The 23,747-nt window shown below is 45.7% G+C and overlaps 1 protein-coding gene across 1 annotated transcript in view; it reads right to left on the bottom strand.

Moving 5' to 3' along the window:
• The window catches only part of LOC119373332 (maltase A2), a 70,468-nt gene that overhangs the window by 7,177 nt on the left and 39,544 nt on the right, over positions 1-23,747 (bottom strand). The window contains exons 2-4 of the mRNA XM_037643359.2: positions 9,512-10,353; positions 8,879-9,196; positions 4,770-4,958 (exon numbers count right to left, since the gene is read on the bottom strand). Coding sequence (XP_037499287.1) covers positions 4,770-4,958; positions 8,879-9,196; positions 9,512-10,342 — 1,338 coding nt within the window. The 5' untranslated portion in view covers positions 10,343-10,353. The remainder of the gene's footprint in view (positions 1-4,769; positions 4,959-8,878; positions 9,197-9,511; positions 10,354-23,747) is intronic.

Here is a 23,747-nt window from a genome sequence, read left to right as displayed (position 1 = left end):
GGTGTCCGTAACCAGTATCGCTCGAAATAAGAATAAAAACGAAATAAGAAAAAAATTCCACGATGGAACGAGGTTCGAACCTGGGCCCTCCGCGTAGGAGCCCAGTAATCAACCTCTGAGCCATGCCGGTGCTTGAAACTGCTTTGCAAAAAGGTCCTATACAGGCTTCATATCGGGAAAGAACCACATTAGCAAATGCAATATAGCGTGGTAGAAGAGTAAAATAAGCACCAAGCGTCGCACAACGCGAATCCTGTAACCAGGCGTCACGCAAGGCGAATTGCGCAACGAGTAGGTTGTTGAATGCTTCTAACCCATTACAAAGTTGGTTGGTTGGTTGGACCTTGGCAACCTGGCGCAACCCACTGCGGGGGATCGGCCATGAAACGGGCGGCACCTTATATTTGAGATAAAATTGTTTTACATGTCAAATATGTTTATAAAAACAATATGTAAGGAAAAACTCACACGAATAATCAAGGCTAGGAAAATATATATATATATATATATATATATATATATATATTTGAAGCCAGTATGAATGAAAAATAAAATGAAATTAAATAACCTAATAAGCAATTCGCTTTGTCTCCCGTAGAAAATCGCATACGGCTTCGAAAATGTTCCTGTGGCTGTGGCCCAATTCAATTGCACAAAAGGAAAGAACCATCGGAAGGGACAAATTTAATCCCATCCTTCGAAGGGGTTCCTCTAGCAGTCTCTTTCTTTGATTTTTGTACAATCTGCATGTTATAAAGAAGTGGTGCAGAGATTCACTCTCGTTTCAGTGGTGGCATAAATGTGACTGAGACAGACCAGACCTGTGCAGATAAAAGTTCAGTGGGGGAACTCGGCATCGTAGTCTGGTGATAGATATTTCTGCCCTTCTGCTGGAGCACCATCGATTTTTTCCATGAAAAGTCAAGGTGAAGGGATTCGGATGCTGACAAAGGAGATTTACCAAGGTCAACCGACGTGGCAAACTTTTCAAATCGCGCCGAAGAGACAAAGGCCAACGTCGGTAAAATAGAAATTATGGGACCATCGCGTGATGCAACTGCAGGCGCGTCCGCACATTCATTGAGGGTTAAACCTTTGTGACCTGGTACCCACACCAAGCGAATAAAACGTAAATGTCTTGGGACAAGAGAATAAAAAACTTCTAAGGTACATGACGTGTTTGGTGCCGTCAATGAAGAACAAACAGACAGACAATCTGTTAAAATGACTACTTCTGTTTTAGATAAGGGTAATTTACGTAAAGCTAGGATGATTGCAATTAATTCCGCTTGATAAATAGGTGTAAAATCAGGCAAACGAATTGAGAAAGACCAATCCAAAGATAATGATGTAATTCCCACTCCTGCCTTTTCTTCACAAACTGAAGCATCAGTAGCTATTACGATGTTTGTATCCAAGTTTCACAAACGGTCTTCCAAAATGGCCTTTATGTATCTATTAGGTAAGTCTTTGGATTTCTTAGGAAATATGTCGTCGAATTGTATTCTAATTGGGTGCACAGCTCTGTTCGACACAAGTACTTCACGAAGGTTTACTTGTAATGTTGCCAAGAGTTTCTGTGCGAAAATGACTTGTGGACACCGTAATCTAGGCCACTGATGGCTAAAAAAATGACATCGGCTGATTAATAAAAACATACTGCGACCTCCTCAGGGGTGATGCATATATCTTTAGGAAGGTACGTACTGTCAGGATGTGAAAGCGTGTAAGAGAAGGCAGGCGCGCTTCTTTGTATAAAATATTATTCGCAACAAATTTAGGAAGCCCAAGACATAAACGTAGTGATTCGCGTTCTAGAAGAACTAATGGCCGAAGTTTGTAGGCAGGTGCCCCAGAAAACAAGACGCAGCCGAACTCCAATATCGGGCGAATATACATGCAATAGATCATAAGCAGCACATCACGTCGTAATCCTGTCCGCTTATTGCTGAGCCTACGAAGCATCCCTACCGCACGTGCTCCTTTAGCTGCCATATTTTCGATATGCGGACCCCAATTAAGTTTTTCAGGATAAATAACCCCTAAATACTTAATCGATTCCACTTGCGGGATAACGTCTTGGCGATAAAGCAACGAAATTTGAACGGGGAGCGGGAAAATTACAATTGCGCTTTTTCTAATGTTCAAGGACAAATTAATGCCTTCCAACCACGTTTCAAGAGTGTTCATATACATCGGTAAGTTTTGATACAATGTATGTATATCTGCAGCTGTAGCAAAAAATGCAATATCGTCGGCGTATACATATACCTGTACGCCCGGCTGAATAGGAATGGTACTTAATAAAATAAAACAAAATAGCAATGGAGACAATACCGATCCTTGGGGAACACCTCTAGATTGTTTATAATTTAAAGAAGATATATCAGATTGAGAGCAATAAAACTTTCTGTCTTTCAAAAAGGAGTGTACCCATGCAACGAAGTAATGTGGCAGCCCTACGTATGTAAGCGAATTTATTAGTTTAACATGTTCTACACTGTCATAAGCTTTTGCAATATCCAGAGTAACTAAAGCGGCAAAATATTTCTGATCACGGGCTAGTTGTATTCTGCTTTGTCTGATATAATTATTCATCGTCATCAGGCACAGCATCAATAAAGTGCGCATAATGCCTTACATGCGTTTAGCAGGTGCCAACGCTCTCCGTAGAATGACGAAAAATGGCACAGTGCCTGCTGCCCTACTTCTCAAACATTACAATGATTTATAGCGTAGTGGGTTCTTCGTAAGTGCACTTGTATTGGTTGCCAAGGAAGCCCATAAGCGCATGATCCATTTCCTCGGGGTCTCAGTAAAGTTCTTCAACTCCCCCCCCCCTCTCTCCCACGTCAACGTATGTTATACAGCATGACGGGAGAGGGAAATAGCGACTGGGCGTCACCCAACGCAAATTACATAACTGGTGGGCCGTTTAAAGCTTCCAACCCATTACAAAGAGCTGAGCCATAATTCTTCATCGTCATTAGTCGTCGCGTCAACAAAGTTCACATAATGCCTTACAGACGTGTAGCTGGTACCTCGCTTCTCTGCAGAATGACAAATAATGGCTTAGAAGGTGCTTCCCAACTACACAAAAATTGTGATTTATGGCGTAGTGGGTACCTTTCTGGTGTACTTGTATTGTAGCCCCAAGAGAGCTTACAACGGGCTCTAGAAACGCCGCTCCTCCAGCTTTCGCTGTGACTGTGCTGCGGTTTCAGCGCAGGCCTGGCGTTTTTTTGTCAAACAACGGGTGACAGGCGATAGGTTCGGCTCCTTGTTATTTTCAAGCAAGAACTTATGGTTAGCATTCAGTGAACATAGCATAATCGTAAATGCTAATCCTGCTAAGCTGAAAGGGGTTATTTTGTTGAATTCATCAAAGTACACAAGGAAATTAGGAACAATATTTCTTGTTTTTTATGCGTGCTGATAACATGCGTTCTGGATCACATGTGTGGATGCGCCATCTACAAAGGTGAAGGATACTACTTGCTTCCAGGCACAAATTCAGTTTATTCTCCTCATTGTTTGAAGCAATGTTAGTTACAAATTCGTCTGATGCCCTGCGTTTTGGCAATCGCTTTCATGCGGAGCACTCAGCGAGTTGCTGTCAATGCTGCAGTTTCTGGGCTTTGAGCCAACTTAGGAGGCGGATAGACGTGTTTGTGTGAAATGGGTAGTTGCGTGCACGCCGTGGTCTTAGTGAAGAAGTCGACTACACTCTCGCTTAAAAGGTAGCTTATGGTCTGACGTAACGTCAGCTCTCACGTTTGAGCACAGAGGTCAGTTTTATCGAAACGAAGTCCACTCTACTATGCGATGATGAGTATATCGCGCCTAGAGTTCGTTAGCGTATTCCTCCGGGGTCGAGCAACGCTCTAATACAGCTTGCTGAGTCGTAGGATTACACACGTAAGTTCAGTACCATGTTATAAAACTGGTTAGGCAACACTGCCACCGCAATTGACTTTGCACAAACATGACACCTGCATAAGGTATTTTTCCAAAGGAGTTTCATGACCCGGCGTGGCCCTGTGATAGAATACTTGACTGCAACGCAGAACTGACTGTTTTCGATTTCTGGTCCGATCCTTCATTTTTATTCTTTACATTCGTATGAATTTTTCACTTTCCGACAGCGTCCTCGTACACCGGGTTTTCTGCGACCCTTGCTCCATAATGCTCGCGTTAAAATTGCCAATGTCTGTCCTCGCCTTTCCTGGGTAGACATAAACTGCGAATCGACTGTAGCGTATACTCCCAATCCCACGGCTCGTGGTATACGTGTATGTGCCATACGTGACTGTAGGAAAGGGTTTAATTTTGTACGTAACAGGCCTCTTACGTCATTCACGACATGACCGTAGCGTTTGCCATACCCTCATGCCCTCCTGTGCCAATTTCGGTATATAAAAAGTTAAGGAGGCGACCACGCGAACACCCCGAAGAAGGCGGCAAGATAGATAGATAGATAGATAGATAGATAGATAGATAGATAGATAGATAGATAGATAGATAGATAGATAGATAGATAGATAGATAGATAGATAGATAGATAGATAGATAGATAGATAGATAGATAGATAGATAGATAGATAGATAGATAGATAGATAGATAGATTTCAACTGCTGCTTTCTAGGATTGGGGCGTTTGCCCCATGTTTTGGCAGAATACCTCGATTTTGTCAAGGCATTTGTTTAGTATCTCGGCGAACTGTATTTCGAGCAAAGAATGTGCGTGAAAGAGTAGGTTGTGTATGTACCTGCAACCTGTCCACGTGTTTTAGATAGAAGCCATCCACTCCTTTTTCGAGCCACACAGAAAGTGACCTCATGACCTGCTGTCGCACTTCAGGGTGAGACCAGTTCAGGTAGAGCTGGTTCCCGAATGGCCGCTGAGGGTCGCGCCGATCGTCGTCGTCAGTATCCTCCCACTCGTCGACGCCATTGTTCTGCAAAAATAAGAAACGAGGATGTGCAAACATATGATTATTACTGCGATGACAACAGCACGAAAATGGGACGGGGGATTATTATTCTCCTAACAGTCTGGATGGAACACAAACTTTCCACAACTGATTCTTTAACTGCAGGATGACAGCATACATATAGCGTTTACTCGGTCTTAACCCATATATGCCCAGTGTCCTACATATAGGACGCTTCTTTGGTGCACTCTAACATCGCTATTTCTTTAGCTGATGACTAGCGCCACCTACAGCACATCAAGCAGGCCTCATTCTCAACGTGTGCAAGCCTAGACACTGCTTGCTTTTCATGCTGCCACGTGCCGAGCGCTTTCTCTGGGCAAACGCATGCTTGTGAAAGACGCCATGGAGAGGAAGAAGTGCACGTGAAATGCCGACAGCTTTTTCCGTGCAAACGCGTGCTTTGTATGAAAGACGTCATGGAGCTGAAGAAGCGGAATGTCGGTGTGCACGTGAAATGTTTCAAGGCTTACCACACCCGCACATAGCACCCCTAATGCCCAGCGTCCTATACGTATAGAACGGCTTGAAAAAACAGTGTTGCGTTTACCTGGAAGTAAATAAAGAACTTGTGCTTTCTTTGGAGGTTAGAAGTACACTTTTCGCGAAAAAAAATATTTTGGCATTTTTTCTGAATTTGGGCATGTATGGGGTATACAGCACGGAGCCAAAGCATCCTAATAACATCCACGACATGTGTGGGGCACAAGAGATACAACACGTATTCGGTTAATGATACGGAAGGTTCGCCGATACACTTGTCACCATAGGATGGCTATGTGATGAGCTTCAGTGATAATTTGGCTAAAACACGTTGGCAGGCTATTTGGTTTGCCATCCATGAAGAGTGAGTAAGCGCGACTAGACAGGGACACAGAAAGGAAACAGACAAGGGACACAGCGCTAAGTGATAATCCTGGTGAATTCATCGATACACTTAATAATAACGTGTGTCAGTGAAAAAGAGGACGGCAGGTGCACTTGCAGGCGAACTGGAAGAAAACAATCGGAGTACTCGTTATTGTTATTCTTTTTATGCTCATGCATTCTGGCGTTGAAGCACCTGCTAGTTTCCTCCATGTAGCTAGCTCCGCGGGTGGTTCGAATATGGTAAACGACACTAGCCGCGCAATCTACAAACTTATCGCGGTGATTCTGTCTTTTTATGCTACGCACAACGACCTCTGAAATTACCGCGTTCTCGATAAACGCGCTTAGACATGTCATCATTGTAGTTTAACGAGCTATTTTCGATGAGAGCGGAACGCAAATGTGCCGCGCCTTGATTTTTTGCGGACCTTATAACCTGTGATTCTGTGTTCGAAGCTCTCCCAAACCCTCGAGTTCTCTTAAAGGAGTACTGACAAAAAATTTTGCGGCCGAGATAGCCTGCAGGATCGGTTCCCGTGAACATGCAGATATCACCTGCAAAATATGAACCGTCGAATATAGCTTGGAAGGTATTTTAAATGATTTTTGAAGTTTGCGTGAGCGATTGACACCCTCGGGCTATTGACACCCTCATAGCTGACCCTCGGTTACCACCCCCACTTCCCTCACGTGACCACGCTGCAACAAGTTGTGATGACGTCATAGCCGCCACTTTTTTTGCCGCGTTCGCTCCAGCAGCCTACTTCTGGGCGGCTGCTTGCGAACCGCGCGGAAGTGCGTCAAAGTTCTGTGTGCTGACGTGATCGAGCGCTGCACCCGCTAGGTGGTGATAGCTGCGCCTGGCGGCTCGTCGTTCTTGAAACTGAAACTGACACTGGTCAGTAATCAGGAGACTGTGATTAATTACCTGTCGCACGCTGCAGCAGACGATATGCCGTGTTATGACTAACAGGCCCCAAGCAACACACATGCAGCACAAAAACGCGAGGTCAAAATTTTTGTGTCAGTACCCCTTTAAATAGAACCTTTTGCTTTCAATACCACTTTTATAGTGATGAGCGAAAACCGCTGTAGCTTAACATTTTTCTACGTATTTAATTTTGCATTTTCTTGTGGTTTTTAACGTCTGCTGTTACACATGTAGAACTAACTCTAATATGTCAACTAACTCTTTTCGTAAGCAGTAAGAAAATAAAATTATGTGTCCTGTGTGTGAGAAATGTCAGCGGCCGTCGCTAGAGACTAACGTGATGCGTCTGCACCCGCGGCCACGGTTTAGATATAATGCTTGACGTCAATTTAATTCGTACGCGTGGCTAACGTGAGACTAACATGAGACAAATTTGCACTAACAGGCTCTCCGGAACTCAGGCTAGAAGCCCTGAGCCTGTCATAAAAGCGTTTCGGCGCATGGTATACACGTGGACGAGGTAAGGTACATACGGCGAAGCCGACTACATGGCCTGGGAACTAATTGAAATTCGGGCGAATCGAAACTGATAATGGAATGGAAAACCCCCTGAGCCTCCGGCAGGAATCCTCAGCACAGCTACAGCGCCAACGAGACTTTTAGGCGTCATTAGCTGCTCGCATACGCTCGTATTTGCGCGGGAATCCCACGGAGACGTGTCATTCGCACCCCTGCCTCCCTCGGGTTATTTTTTCCCTCCTACTCTGGTAGAGCTCAGCTGGCCGGCTCGGGCTAATTGAAAAGCGTGGCGACCGTAGCCGCTAGTGACAGCCGGATTCTCTCTCGGTTTTCGATGCTGGGTGAGAAACGAGGGACGGTCTGTCTGAATAACAGGTTCGCGCGGTTAACAGGTCGTTTTCGTTTCCGATGGAAAACCTTTGTCAGCGCGCTGAGAATAGATGAGCCTAGATGTCAGGAACACAGTTCACTGTGCCCTCAGGATAGATGTCTTTGAAAGGCAACAATTAATTTTTTTGAGCGCGCTTAGAAGTCTGCTGTATTTATGTGCAACACGGCTGATGAAAACGTCATGAACTTTCGCTAGTGCTTTATGACGCTTTGAGATCAGTGCGGCGTGAAAATTTATGCTGCAATGATTTTGAGAGTAGCCTTGTATATCCTAACTTTCCTCTATTATGAGGCAATGCAATAGTACTTTTTTGCAACATAAAGTCACCTGTGAGTTCATTATCATTCTTCCAACGGCCTTTGCTATTGTCATAACCCAATGCCCAAGGCTAAAGCAGCTATCCGGAAGAAATTCAGAAGCTTTCCTTAATTTCCTAAATTTTTAATTTTTCGTCGTTTCCGACCGCACATTCAGAATCATTATTTCCTTATGCAGTTATGCTGCGCGCGAAACAATACCATAGGTAGCACAGGCTTTTTTTCTGCGGCCATCGCGTTTCTTGGTGCCAATCTAATTTCTACTTTTACGTATTTAAAATTCGAAAAGGTATTTCAGATCGGCAGCGGTCACAGTTACAGATGCGTTGATAAAATTTGAGCACCAGTATGTCAGTGCAGTTGATATCCAAATTTCAGCAATAAAGACATACTGCAGCCCAATTAGAAGTTGGCAATGTGGTTCTAACTGTAATGGTCACTGAAATATGATGCATGAGAATACACTTATTATAGAGCAGTGCCACTCTGTATGCCTTTAATTTTATGGCAAACAAGCACGTGTTTCTTGATGGCAAACCTAAGGATAGGCAGTACAGTACTCGCGGACTGAAACGCGACATCGTTTTTGTTTTAGCATAATAACCGCGTCATATCACTGCAAATACTTCCTCTAAAGGCTCTGATGCTCTGATGCCTCTGATGTGGCTGGCTCTGATGTGATTTCTCGAGTCAGAATTATGCCGATATAACGCGTACTGTAGACGCTAGAAGAGAAAATACATGCATTACTTAGCCCTACATTTTTTGCGTTTTGACCCATTCCAAGTCTGTTCAGCCTACATACGTAATTGTATGTTGTCTCTCCGGCTGCATATGAATATATTTCTTCACTCACCATTACTGCAGACTCATTGACGGCGACGTAGTAATTGGCGTACTCCCCGTAAGGGTTGAGCAACCAGTGGGCAGCCCACGAGTGCTGGTCGCTCGTCACCGTCGGGTTGATGTCCAGCACCACTCGGAGACCAAGCTCGTGGGCCCGCTCGACGAACGCTGCGAAGTCCTCCATGTGGCCCAGGTGCGGATCGACGTTGTCGAAGTCGATGATGTGCTCGTACTCGAGCGGATAGTCGAGCGCGCTGAACACCGACGTCAGGCGCAGGGCAGACGCCCCGATCCGGTGTCGAATGTAGTCGAGCCGCGAAGAGAGGCCCTGTGAACAAGGGTAGCAAACTCTTGTATGCACTAAGTAGCAATGAGGGCAGCGGGTTCTTTTGGAAGGCAGAGGCACTGGTGGGGCAACCCTACCACAGCTGACCCTACCACGCCAGTTTGATTGGGCTAAGGATTTGCAGGAAGGATACCTTGTTCTTGAGCTGGATAGTAAATATAAATCTCGTTTATTTATTTATTTATTTATTTATTTATTTATTTATTTATTTATTTATTTATTTATTTATTATTGGGCAAGTAGGAACTCGGGACTTTTAAGCGAGAGCTTAATTAAGAACGATCGCCTGTAACTTACTTGGAAGTCGCCGAACCCGTCACCGTCCGAATCCACGAACGAGGCGACGAACACTTCGTACATGACCGCGCCCTGCCACCACTGCCTGGGAGGGTCGCAGGACGAAGGCCTCAGGAGCAGGACACCCACGACGACGCACAGTACGGCGACCAAACAGGATACGCAGAGTAGCAGGCAGCCGATGCGGATGGCCGGCCAATTCCAGCCGGCGGGAAAGGCCGAGTCGCAGCAGTCGTCGTCTTCCTCGTCTCCGAGGCTCCTCTTTTCCTTGGCACGACCTCCTCCTGCCGCACGACTGCTTTTTTCCACGGTCTCCAGCAGGGCCGTCGTACTGCCGGCACTGTCCAGGATGCACGAATCGCCGCCGCAGGAGTCCAGCGGCGACTTGATCGAACTTCCAGAGTCTAGAGCCCTCGTAAGAGCCGTGTACGCGTGGTGATTTCCCGTGGAGAACAGGTTTCCCAGGCTCAGACCTCTCCTGGACTTCTCGTCCGCCTGTTCCAGTTGGAAGAAGTCTGTGGGAGAGATGACGATGTTGTTGTTTCGGCAGGTCCCGTCGACCGAGTGACGACCGCAGGTCTGTCGCAGGGGACCTTGGTAGTGGTGGTGGTGATGGTGTAGTTGCGGCTGTTGGTGGTGGTGATTGTGGCGACGCGTGTGGTCCTGCGACTGCCGCTTGCCATTGGCTGAAGTAAGCGACTGGCCGTTCCCCGTGATTTGGAAGATGTCGCATCTGACGCCGGTTCGTTCGGACACGCCAAGGCCACTGCCGCAGCCGGCGTCTGCTCCGGAACGGTGCCTGTAGTTGTGGTCCTCTGCGTCGGTGTCCATGGTATGACAGGCTGCAAACAAAGTAAAACAAATAATATAGTTACAATGCTTCACCAAGGTTCCCCAATAGTGGTAGCCAAGATATGCTACTAACGTTATGTAATACTCATGTTATACTTTAAGGGATGCTAAAGTTATCCTACTAATGCATCTGAACTATCGAAGAGGTCGACAAAATACCTCGCAATACACTAGTATATCACGCATATAAAAAAGTTCAGACCGGCTCCCCGTATTGAACTGATGTGCACTTGCGTTGCTTGCATTGAGCAGCGGCCGTTGATCCTGAAGTTTCTGTAGATAGTATGGCAAAAACTTTATTCATATTGCAGTCAGACATATTGGCAGATGAACACTATGAAGAACACAAGCTTCGTCTCTCTGAAACCTATAACGTCAGCCTTAAAATATGTACTGCGCAATTAAGAGCGAGAGGGAGAAACAACTTTTATAATGTATGCAGGGAAAATTTTGGCGCTTACACTTCAAAGTCATCGCTTCTAGACATGCATGTTTTGGGAAAACTGAAACAAAATCAATGGGCAAGACTCAAACAACTTCTCTGTAACTCAGTTTTCTACTGCGGCTAATAACGGAAGGTTTTCGAACCCGAGAAAGGCGTTCAGCGTCGGGAGTGAACACATTAGGCGCTGACAAAGGATTATGTTTCGAAATCAATTAAGCAAATCGATAGCAGGGTTTTGAAAGGTCGGGCTCCAGGAATCATGGAGGGAGCGGGAGTTGATAATGGGGGCGGGTGAGGGGGGGCGAGGTCATCTAGAGCATGCAAGTCAAGCGCGAAGGTATAACCCAGCTTTAGAGTCGATATAATGGCGTTATCGTCAGCGACCTTTCAGTTTGCCCTCTTAGCCTTCTTTCTTTCTCTTCGCAAAGGAAGTGACAGCAGCTTCCACCGGGCAATACTTAATGACCGTCCGAGGATTTCATTAATCATAGTAATGAGCTGCCAACTCCCGTTGGGGCGACGCTGAGCGCTCAGCGCGCAAGGCCATCTGTTTCACGGCTGACGCGGCGAGGTGGATTAATTTGGTCGAAGACTGGAAAGCGGAGGAAAGCAGCTCTGGTGTACAATTACTTGAGAGAAGGGAAACACCTTCCACAGGGGGGGGGGGGCGGGGAGAGGGCTCAGAGGAATGAATTTTTACGCTCGTTCATTCGCAGTGCTGTACTATGCTGTGCTGTAAGTCGCAAATATAGTTTTGATGAGAGCAGTGCGCACACCCAGTTTTTACAGTTCGCGTCAGCTTTTCAGCATTCGAGAGCAAGTAACCGGAGATGCTTTCTTTTTTTTTTTTTTAATTTTCAGAGAGATGTCACAACAATTGCAAATTTAACAAGACTGAAACATTGACCAATTGGCAGTGCTGCGTATTCTCCTTCTCTTCTTTGTTTGCGCAGTGGGAGCGCTGCCGTTCAATCATGAACTACAAATGGCAGACTAAAAAGCGGGCTCGTATGTCTTCGCTATTCGAAGCACCCTCAAAAGCTACATTACTAAATTCTTGCGTATGACTTCTTTCAACCATTAGACTATTTTAAATGTGTATGCTGCGTTTCCCTTGTATATACCTTATACCCTTGCGTAGGTTACACGTGCCCAGACTGTCTGTTATGAAGGTCTGAGGGAGGAACAGTTAGCCTTTTCGGTAGAGCATGACCTCAGTTTCCATGAACAGAGTTCCCGTGTGATTCTTTTGCCACTTTAGTTCAGAAAATGTAAAGCAAGGTAAAACCGTAGGCGCATGCACAGAGGAGGACCTCAATGAATAACGGGAGCGGGAGGCTACGCTTGCGACGGTGGACCTAGAGGACCAAATTAAGCTGGTGAAACCGGCCACAAAATCGGCAAAGGCTATAGTTCACTATAGCAAAGGCCATTGGTTGTCTTGAGTAAGGATGTCATGCACTTGTATGAAGGAAGAAGCACCCTTTCTCTTGTTTTCTTTTCCTTATAAACTTTTATTCTCCTTTTCTCTTGTTATACTTCTTCGTGCTCTTCAGCAACCACCTTTTCGTTTGTGTTATTTGGTTTCTTTACATGCATACTTGGCACAATATCCATATGAAGAGCCGGTACATCAAGAATTCTTATCAGTGCGTGGAACTTCGAGTCCTCTTATCTCACTGACACAGAGAGGTGAGAGGCACACACAACAGCCAATTCACATATGACGTTTCGTACTGAGCTGCTCAAAGAGCACAGACTGAACAACACCGACGGTTTTTCCCTCGGTCATATGACGTGCGTCATCGAGGTACAATGCTTTCAACGGCAATGATGACTGTTGTCGCCAGGCCTGCGTTGTAAGGCTATACTTGGCAGCTGTTTTCACCCCCGAAATGGTTGTGTTTGGTGCTGTGTATAGTGACGTATGATACCTACGAGTTACTGGAACACCGTTAGGAAAGTTCGTGCGCTACACTACTTTCTACTGTCGTTGTCAATGCCACTCGCTTCAATTGTAGCAGCATAAACTTTATTTCTTTTTATTAGGAAACTGCTCTAGACATTCCTAAAGCTCATGTTATCAAGAGAAGCAAGAAAGAAAAGGAAAACACAGCAGCATTCCTCTCTCACAGTGCTCTTGCTGTTGACCCAGACAGCGCTCCGTAAGTTGTTGCTTTTGACGTTATGCTTAACTTTCTTTTACGATTCAATCACGGCAACATTTGCGGTAAAAGTTTCACGCACGATATTTTACGCAGTGCTGACTTCCAGTTCCCTGTCCGTGCTATAGATAACTCTGACAGGGAACTGGAACAAAGGGAACTTGAATCTCCGGAAGTCAACATCCCCACAATGATGTTGCAATCCAGGATTCTTCCTTTTCTTCCCGGTGAATCATACGACTTCCGCGTCCCTGCGCTTACATAGCACCCAACGCCAGGTCCCAGCCGTGCTCATTACTAAGCGCCCGCTTTTTGTACTAACGCGGCTGAGTTGCGCCGGAAGTCGCCGCAGTAGGCACTCCCGCCGGACACTCGCATCTCTGACACATTCTCTCGACAGAACCTGAACTACATTTTTTTTTTCTTCTCCTTAGCGTTATGGCATCCGGTACAAAAGACGGGCGCATTTCTCCCGCTCGTAGCAGTCCCGGACGTACTGCAACCACTCAACAAGCAGCAGCACACAAAGGCGCGCACTCTTACCGCCATCGGCATTTCAGTATTCCTCCGACGCACAGTGCCCGCAGCAGCTCCCCAACGACCATACGCATTATTTTCCCGCACTTCCCGATGGCCCGACGCGGACGACCCACAGGCTCTTTCTTCTCTTTGCTCTGCAGGGGCTGACCCCTCTGAGGCGCCTGGCGCTAATCGATCAGACTATCTGGCTAGGCCCGGGCCAAGAGAGAAAGACCTGAAAACGAACGACGGGGCAGAAGGACCTTCGTCTCTTATACTACTGTCTTCCCTTTTTTTCGTCCCTCTTTTTTCCTCTTCCCCGGGTCGACCAAGCGTCCGCCGCATTTCAACGCCCCCCTTGTGGCACAGGATTGCCTCGAGCGTGGCCTCCGCTCCCGCGTTGAGACCTCTCGGGATCCTCCCGTCCTCCCCCTCTCACTCTGTCTCCGGTCTTCTTCTCTCCCGTTCTTCCTTCTTTCGTCGCTTTTGTTGTTTGCGATCCCTAGACGTCCTTTCCTTTGCCTTCAGCGCACACTCTCCCCATCCGGGAACCAGGCAGGGTCGTTTTGCGTGTCGTCGAGGCGTCTTCTTGGCTGCCTCCGCTAAACTCCCTCTCGGTCGCAGTGCGGGATGAAGGTCATGTGCTCGCTTCAGCGCGATGGAATGATAAGCGATGTAGTATAATGATCGTAACTGCTGTACCTAATGATTGTTCTGGGTTGTTTTCAGACAATGTGTCAGAAACACCCCTGTATCAGTCGGTGAGAGCAATAATAAAACGAGGCAAAAACGGAATTTCGTGAGCACTTATTACAACCGAAGGAACAACATGCTCACTGTGAGCATACTGAATGCCGGAACCAAACGACAGTTAGAAATCTGTAACCTGGAGTTGCGCGACCATCAGTGAACAATAACTGCTGCAAGCACTGGCCCATTATGCACAGTATTGGCTCTGTTACGGCAAACGACGCAAGCAAACGTGGTGCAATCAGCTTCTGCGTGCACGCGAATGTGTGTAGTACGCGTCTGATTGTGCCTCCTTGTGTGCTTCAGTAATACGTTCTGGCAGGCTAGTTGGTTCATTGCGATAAACTTTCTTAAACTGCGCCATAAGACGAAGACACATGTAAGAAAACATTCAGAAACACCTGCGTTCGTGGTGATCAGAATTTTTTCTTACTTGTGTCTTCGTCTTCTCGCGTAGTTTAAGAAAGTTTATCGCTTGTGTGCGAACTGTCTCTCTGCGTGTGTCAACTTTCTCTTGTGTCATTACGAGCAGGTGTGAAAGAAATGGCTTAGTCACACTGAAAATATACAGTTCCTTTCGTTGTTACTGCGCCATTCGTAAGGGACACTTTTCGCATTTGATGTTCTGCACTCTGTCTGCCCCTGTGCGCGCCTGTGTGTGTTTATGTTCGTGTATGTGCGCAGCGCGTGTGCGTATATGTGTGTGTTCCGTTTTTACGCTGCGCATATTTCAAGGCAAAGAGCTCTGCGACACGGGATTTGCACTTTTGCTTCTCTCACGGTATCGTTTCGAACAACGTGCATTTCTCTTGTATTTCGCCATATTCAAATTTCTGACTCCGGCATTATACGACAGTACAAAACAAAGTAATCGTGTAAAACCTTGCGCGTTCCGACTAACAAACCCTCCGATCACAGCTGCTGTCCGTCGCAGATGCTGGAGCAAAAAAAGTAAAAGCGAACGCCGTGCTGCTTGTCGCAAAATTTTCAAGACATGGAGTAAATATTTCATTCGTCTTAGTGGCTTACCGGTGCTTTCCTCTTTTACTATGTTTCCTATTCGGACGAATCATTTATCGTGGCATTCGCAAAGACCTTAGAAATATATTACTGCTTGTGTTATGTCTTTTACATCAGAACTTCTTCGGCGCTTCACATTCTAAAAGGGTGTGAACCTAATCTTTGGTTAACGCTTTTCGTTTATTCCTCTAGCTCCTTGCACACTTATTTCATTATATTCTTTTTTGCGACCAATGTGTACAGACTGCTAAGAAAGATATGCGTACTGAACTGAAAAAGTTCAGCCGTCTATGCGAGTTGTCTCTAAAAAAATCGAAAAACTCCGTTTAGGTGTTCTGGGGCAGAAACCGTTCAACAACTCGAACGAAAGTTCTTCGAGGTCTTTTTTTTTTTCGTGCAGACCCGGGACACATAAAAGGGGTGCTGATGATTTATCGGAATTTCTGTTTGTCTTTGTCAGTGGATTAGGCTCATTCTTCAATTGAGTGCTTTTGTAATATATGAAGTAAAGAGAGAAAAGAGCACAATATTCAACGCGCTCTTCCCGTCATTTTTTATGCAAACAGCCTTATTCAAGACGAATGGGGCTCCGTTGTTCATTCACGAATCACAAGCTCGCATACGCGTTAATAGCGTCTTCGTATTTCCTATTTCTCTGTCGAATGCCGAAAGAGCTTTTGTTTTCGAGCGAAAATATGTCTTGTTGCTTCGTAAAAAATTACAGTGAAAACTTGCATGAATGATTGGTGTTGGAAGGACATAATTTTCCTTTTTGACAGCCCTTGCGCGATGGTCACATGGACAGGTGAAAGGCAGCCTGAAAGCGTACGTAAGTTAGATAAATATTTCATGCACTTTTTGTTTATGCAGAGAGACCGTATGTGGACGAGGGCCCTTGCATATAAAGCGAAAGAAATTTTTTTGGCACTTTGTAAAGTAAATTAGTTATCGCACTAATACCCGGAGCTCTCTGTCAGGGATAAGCGATTGAGCGCGATAAAAACATTACGGATAAAATTATCTAAAATTTATCGTTTGCTTGAAGACAATGAGACACATTTAGTACGAGGCGATGTTATACGATGCTTTCAAATAGAGAAGAAAAAGACGATACAAATGCTTGCTAGGAATGTCTCTGCTACAATCAATGTTAAACAAAATTTACACCGATACTGAACTTGTGACCATCTGCGCCGAGACCGACAGTATGAATTTTTTATTTGGTTTCTTTGCTGATTGTTCAATTTTTACTGCGCTTGCCGAATTTTTCTACCATATTACGAATATATATATACTGGGGTAATTCACAGAAAATTCTTCACAAAATTCACAAAATTATGGTGCCTATGTAGTGATGGTCACTTCAAAAAAGCATGCATTATAATCAAGGAAAGCACCGGGAAAAATACTGGCTTCAGTGAAATGAAAAATTAAGGAATGACGACGAAAGGAAATAAAGTAACATCGCACACCGGGTATACTATTAAACTCCAAGGTATGCTATTAAACTCGAGAAACTGGGTTCATAAAAACCTTGAATGCGTAATTCAAAGGAATCACTTCGCTTTCCATGTGCCGTACGCAATTTTCTATTTCCCCTTCTCATTATTCTAACATTGCAATAAAAAAAGGGGCTCTCTTAGTATTTAACAAACCCTCATATCACTGTGTATATATTTACACTGCTCACGAGTGAAAGAGAAAACATAAAAAAAATAAAAATAAAATATTTGGTCAATGCCCAACAGCAAACCTTCAGCAAAGATCCAAAAGGCTTGTGTTATTATAAAGTTTTAAAAGATGCTAATATTTTATGGAAAATTTAAATCAGATTATATCACAAAAACTAGTGCACCCATGTAAAGCTTGTCTCGTTTTCAAGGAATTTCATCCCGTAGAACAATCGCGTGCTCTACGGTCTGTACTGTAATTACCTATGTTCTGTTTTTAATGCATTCTTTGACATTCGAAATATTTGTTTGTGTATAAGCAATTTTGTTATTTTTTTCCTATCTGAACTCATGCACAAAAGTTTGTTTTCATGCACTATCTCTGTTTGGTTATGTATGTGTTGTCATACACAGTGCCATAGTTTATGAGATTTCGTTTTTTCTTTCTTTCTTGGTTTGTTTTGTTTAAGCCAGAAGCAGTACAGCCGGTGCCACCGCAACAGCATCGGCCTCTTCTATGCAACATTTCCATCTAAAAAAAGACCCCTTAATCGAAGAAATGCGTAGGAAAAAGAAGTGTCTCCCTCCCAAAGCAAAAGAGCAAAGCATCAGAAATTCACTGAATTTGCTCTCGTGCTCCGCGCAATCAATATCACGTTACCGCAGTCACAGACGCGCAGGAGCGAAAGGGGTGAAGCGGGGGCCCTTTGTTTAACAGGGAACGCGAGTATTGATTCCTGCGCCCTCAGACAAAGCTCGCTGGAAAAGGTGGTTCTGAAATGCATTGTGCTCGCTAAACAATGGAATCGTTCCGAAGGGTTGGGAAGCTTCTGTCGAGAAAGTTGAAGGCGCGGAAAATTACAAAACAATAAACAAGGAAACAGAGTGCGGGCGGGTAATATATCAAAGAGATCGTTAAAACTAACTCGGAAGGCCCAGATAACGACGTTCCTTGCAGTGTCATTATGTCAGCTTTGGTAAATAGTGAAAGGTAGTGTGATTTGTCGCGGTGAATACAATGGAATATGGCACGGTCGCTCTAACATGGCCTCTACGAATAAAACAATTCGCAGTCTAAACAAGCAACTTTAGAACGAAGCAAGGAGAGTAATGGGAACGTTAATGATCTGTTTTCTTTATCAGTTATCACTGCCCCAGCTAGGCAATCAAATATTGGTGATAGATAAGAAGTCTTGACGCGAGATACGAAGCAATAAACTCTAGCAGAACTGAAATGCGGGCAAGTTGGGACCCATTCATTTGTTGCGCTGCAGAAAAAATGGAAGAAACAATATTTGAAATCTAGGACTAACATGGAGGCAGGAAAATGACGTGGACAAGAAGTACGTTACCATGCCAGGCGGCAACTTCGCATTTCCCGCACTACGGCTACGGTGTCTTTATCGATGAGGCTACTGTGGCAGCTGTTCTGCCTATCACGTTCATGAATAAGTTTTTGAGTGGCACGGCTAAACCAATCAGGAATCCTAAAGGGAGACTAATGGCACATAAGAATGCATGTCAGAGTGAAGGGTGAAAGTTTTAGATCGCCTAAAAGGTCAGTATTATCAAAAGCAATGCTCTACTAATCGAGAAATTAAGGTAAACGTAGGACACGATATGCGACGCCAGTGGGACATTTTGGAATGAGCCCGATGACGCCAAGAGTCCCGAGTACTATTAATCACTAGTACTCAGAGCACCCATAACAAAATAACGTTCCGTACACGTACATTGCAAGACGTCATAAAATTCTGCATCTGCGTTTCTGTTTCATTCGTTGAATAAAAAGAACTTGGCGTCACCAAGGAGAACGGCGCGGGTGGTCTAAGAGTTCCGTTTTCGCCAGGCTGCTCTTTCTCGCACGGTCCCGTCTCAGTGGTATAGTTTCGTTATCGCGTACTGTTGCGTGCGCTTTGCATGCTCATGAAAGTCGCTCTAATGGAAAGTTCGACAAAATGCCGCGTCCCTGTTATGTTGCCGAGTGCCTGCATGGTGTGCCCCGCTTGAGCAGCAGCAGCTGCAGCAAAGGAACCAACGTGACTTTCCTATGGGTGCCGCAAATAAACCCCTACGCCAGGCACGTAGCCAGGATTTTTTTTCGGGGGGGGCCCAAGGCCTAATTGTTCGAAAGACAACCTTTCCATGGCAAAAACAAAAAAAAAAGTTGCGTGGGAATATAGAGGGCTGGAAAAATTTCGGGGGGGGGGGGGCCCGGGCCCCCCGGGCCCCCCCACTTTGCCTACGTGCCTGCCCTACGCCAAAGTGGCCGAGTGCCTTGCCTGTGCGATTGTGTGCTAAATAACCAAGAAATTTGCATGTGTGCTCGCTGCACTTTCGTGCAGAGGATTACGAGATCAACCGCAACTTGGGCAAGGCTCCCAATGGGCCCTTCAGGGCAGAAACCACAGCGTCGGTTGCCGGGCAGTAAAGGCGGGCAACATTGGGCAAGGCAAACGCTACGTCAGGAGGCCCTTTCCAGGCGGACGACCTGAAGTGTGCTAATGCTGTTTGGACCACTAAAACGTGATTTTCTTTCAAAATAAGTAGTAGTAGTAGTAGTAGTAGTAGTAGTAGTAGTAGTAGTAGTAGTAGTAGTAGTAGTAGTAGTAGTAGTATAACTTTATTCATAAGGGTTGGCATAAGGGGTCATCAGCTCGATGGGTGGAGCCTTAAGTCCAGTGCTCCACTGGCTACTGCTGCCTGCCTGACGTGACCCAGAAGCGCAAGCTGTACCTTCGGGTCAGAACTGGCGAGCTGGGCCTCCCATTGCTCGAAAGTATTACATAGGTTGTACTGGCCGAAAAAGGCATCTAAATTTGGTGGTCGGTTTAGGCATCCCCACGAGATGTGATATAGAGATGGCGAATAAGCATTTTTCTTGACAAGAAACAATCCCTACCAGGATTCTGGAACCGTATTTCAGCAATCAACATCGACTTTACATTTGCCTTTAGTGTCCCTTTAAATGGTCCATTTCCTCTTTCCTTCTCTCACGTCCTTCTCGCGCTCGCTCCTCGCTCTCTCTCGGCCTCTACAGCGTGCTCACGTCAAGCCCCCTTTCCCCTTTAACGACGGCAGTTTAGGCACGAAACGGAAGCAGGGGTACGAAGGAGATGCACACGTACCCGATTTGTCCGCACTACAAAACTATCTAGATGGTTAGTAAAGGAGTAGCGGTTTGCGCAAAGTGACAGGTCATAAATACTGGCGCAGAGCTAGAGCGGATGGACATGTGAGCTTTTCCATTTATTGGCAGAAAATTGTCACTTCATTGGTGTCTGATCAAAACATTTGCTGTACCCCACTCCTCCCCCCTTAGTACCTACACCTAATAACTTTCTATAAGCCCTACATGATCCTGTATAAAAGCAGGTGTCCTCTGTTCCGTAGAATATTGTCCATGCAAATGTTTCCTGTTTTTGTGCAGTATACCATACCCGCTATTACACCGTAGCTTGTTCTTTTCTGTTGAGAACTTTAGACAAGTTTGCAACAGCGGAGAAAATTAACAAGCACATCATATCGGGCACCGAGAAATCTATTAACCTGGTCTGATTCTTTCTCTCAAAGTCTTCTTGACTGATCTTCTTTGCTTTTAGAATCTTCTTCTAAACGCTGATGGGGAGAAGATTATAGAAGGGGAATGTCATCTCCCCGAGCGAGCCCAAGGAGCCGGTGGCACAGTTTTTGTTCCAGCTTCTTAAATGAAGTTCTTAGTTGAAGACGAAGAAAAATAACGCTTATCGCGTTTTTTTTTTCTTGCATGAATGCGCCACACTTGGCTCAGCATAACACGCCCACTACCTCAAGTTACAAAATTCGCCTGACCTATGGTATGACAGAACTCAAAATGTTCTTCTACGCTCCCGCGCGGCGCTTTTTTTTTTCCGACAGGGAAAAGCTGCACACGCTGTGCTAAATTAGAACAAGTCCAACGATAACGTAGCACAGTTTAGACACAGGTGGCCTCGTTACCCACTTTCAATAGAGAAAGGGAGCGCCTCTTTTGTGGACTGCGGCACGGATGTACAGTGACTGACGCACGCTGACGTCGCTGCCTCGGCAGTGCATTCTTGGGTGGTCACGCCTATTTACCACAGCCCAGAGGGGATTATGACGGAACCTCTCTGGGCTGCGGTAAACGGAGTCTTCGTTGAAAAGGTGCACGGTCGAACTTGAAAATACACGCGTCGACATGTCCTAATAAATGTCGTACCGGCAAAATTCTTTCAGAACTGCGCATCAGTGTTGCATTCTTTTTCTGCTGATGGCTGGAGAATACTGAAAAAGAATGGATGGATCGGATAGGTCTTCACATATACGATGCGCCTATTCTGTGTCCGTTGTACTGGCCAATGGACACAGAATATGTGAACTCCTGCGCATAACAATTAGGGCTTAGCGTGCGTACGGCTTACTAATGAAAAGGCCTTGAGTGAATAGGGGCTTTCTGCGCAGTGATTTGAATCACGTAACCTGCTGCCCGCGAGGAGAACAAAGACGCCTTAGTATGCTGATGTTCCCGCTTCCAAGAGTAAACAAATGTCGAAAGCACTCGGGCGACGAAATGATCACCCACGCAGCATCGAGACAAGACAGGGGGCCTATGCTCATCCATTATTGTCCAGGAAACAGCGGAAGCACTTTGCTGCTACATGAAACCTACTGATATGCGATTCCCTTGGAGTCCATATGGGTGTCCGCGCACAAGTCAACATTCGCCATTTTTCTATTCCCTTTGTCTTCTATCCTTTTCCGGCATGGTGTAGGGTCAGCGAAAAGCTTTTGCTGGTTAACATTTCTGCATTTTGCCTTTCTGTTTCTATATTTGTCTTTTCAAGAGCCCTTTGAGACCGTCGTGTGGCTCTACGCAGTCTGAATGGTTGCTTTCGTCTACGGTTTGTGTAGACGATGCGCCAACAATCAAGGTAGAGTAAATATTATGGGCGGGGGGGGGGGGGGGGGAGTTCATTAAGATTGGTTGTTTTCCGCATTTTCCTCTAAACTCTGTCGTGACCTAGCCCTTAGACTCTATATGTAGCCGCTGCATTTCAAACATCAGCAAGGCGAGTCTGGAGTATCTGCATCCCAATCAAATATGACTCCATAGTCATATTTCATAGTCATAGTCATACTGCCCTTTCATTCCATAGTCGTACTGCCCTTGCAGGCAACTTCGCAAAAAAAAAAGAGAAAAACGAGCCGTGTTTCGTGGTTCTGACAAAATCATCTGCGGAGATATGGTAAAAACCTTTTCTCCCCATTCACAAAATCACGTTTCAAATATGGAAACATGTGAAGTCATGCCGTTGTGATAATGAGTTTCCACTTCTGGAAACTGCACAAAACGAAAAGACAGCGTTCTAAGAGTGAGCATGATAGAAGTCTGTCAGGCTGAAACCGGTGGAAACTAAACGCGCCCAGCCTGTAAAATGCACGGTACGAAGCTGTTCGCTCCTTTCTGCACTTGGCACGTGCGAGGATAGCGGAGCGTGAGGCGTGCTCTGTAAGCAGAATGGAACAAAACTAGGAGCTTCCCATCTCCTAGTATACGAATGACACCGCTGCTGCTGCACATTCGCTGGAATGGAGTGGCCAGACAGAGAGATGATATACAGGAGGACAAGCGGACGAGGAAAGTTGCGGGCGCTCGAAAATGGTCGTGCCGCTCTCCGTACGAGGAAGCGAAAACGAGTCTAACTTAATTAGAGAACCATACGCTCTCCGCGCGCTGCTCTCGGGAAAAGTGCTGACTGGAAGCGCGTTGCGTATGTATACGCAGGGGCTCTCGCGCTGTCGGCAGCGAAAGCAGCGAAACGCCGACTGGTCGTTTTCTAATTGTGTGCCAGAACCCTGCCCTGCCGCACACGCCGCTCGCTTCTGGGCGCGTTGTTCGAGACAGATGGTGTGCTGGTTACAGAAAAAAAAAAGCGGTTCGGACATGGACTTGTGAGGAAACGCTGGTTGGTTTCAGAGGGCGAGGGTGTTTGCAAACTCACGTCGTTTCGTGATTCCAGCAGAGTAAGAACTTTCGTTTGCTTTTTTTCTTCGGGCGTGAATGAGAGAGACAGAGAGAAAGAGAGAGTTGGAAGAGTAGTCTAGTTCTGACCAGTTGGCGATGCCCCGTTCGTTCGCAGCGTGCAGGTACCAGCTTTCGTACTGTGCCTACCGCATGCTTTTCGAGTAGGCTTAGTTCAAGCGGATGGCGATGAAGTGGCTAGCGTTTCGGCGAGGTAGGCTACTACTGTTGTGAGTTGCCCTATTCTCAGAGAGCGGGCACTCGACGACAGAATTGGGGTACGGCATAGCGAAAAGCCATTGAAGAACTTTTTAAAGTAAGACGTGACAGAATAAAATTGCTACTGCGCCTTCAAATTACGCTAACTACTACTAAGATGGATAAGAAAATACTGTTCCAGGTCAGCAAATTTGTTTGTATAGCCTGGTGTTTACAGCTCGGAGCTTCAATAAAATCGGGATTTATACTGAATCGGTTTGGACGAGTATAACGCGAGGCTGTTTCGCAAGGACTGCGCCGACAGCACTTTCAGCATTTTTAGCTCTTCTCCTCTTTGAAGGTCCTCCGAATCCCCAAATCACCAATTACACAATCATTGTGCCGTGCGCACTATTGCTGACCAAGCACCGTGAACTGCGGTCTCTTGGTGCGGACGACTTCTCTCGCAAGCTTGCATTTTCAGCCGTTATTTTATTTTTCTCTCGTGAGGTACGCAATAATACTGTGATAGCCGGAACTCTATTTAATGAGGACTATACGAATAAAATGGTTTCTTCATATTACACACAAAAAT

This window comes from Rhipicephalus sanguineus, chromosome 11 (genome assembly GCF_013339695.2).
Source record: "Rhipicephalus sanguineus isolate Rsan-2018 chromosome 11, BIME_Rsan_1.4, whole genome shotgun sequence".
NCBI lineage: Eukaryota > Metazoa > Arthropoda > Arachnida > Ixodida > Ixodidae > Rhipicephalus > Rhipicephalus sanguineus.
Note: the sequence above shows the minus strand (reverse complement) of the source record. Positions and strands in the feature narration are given on the sequence as shown.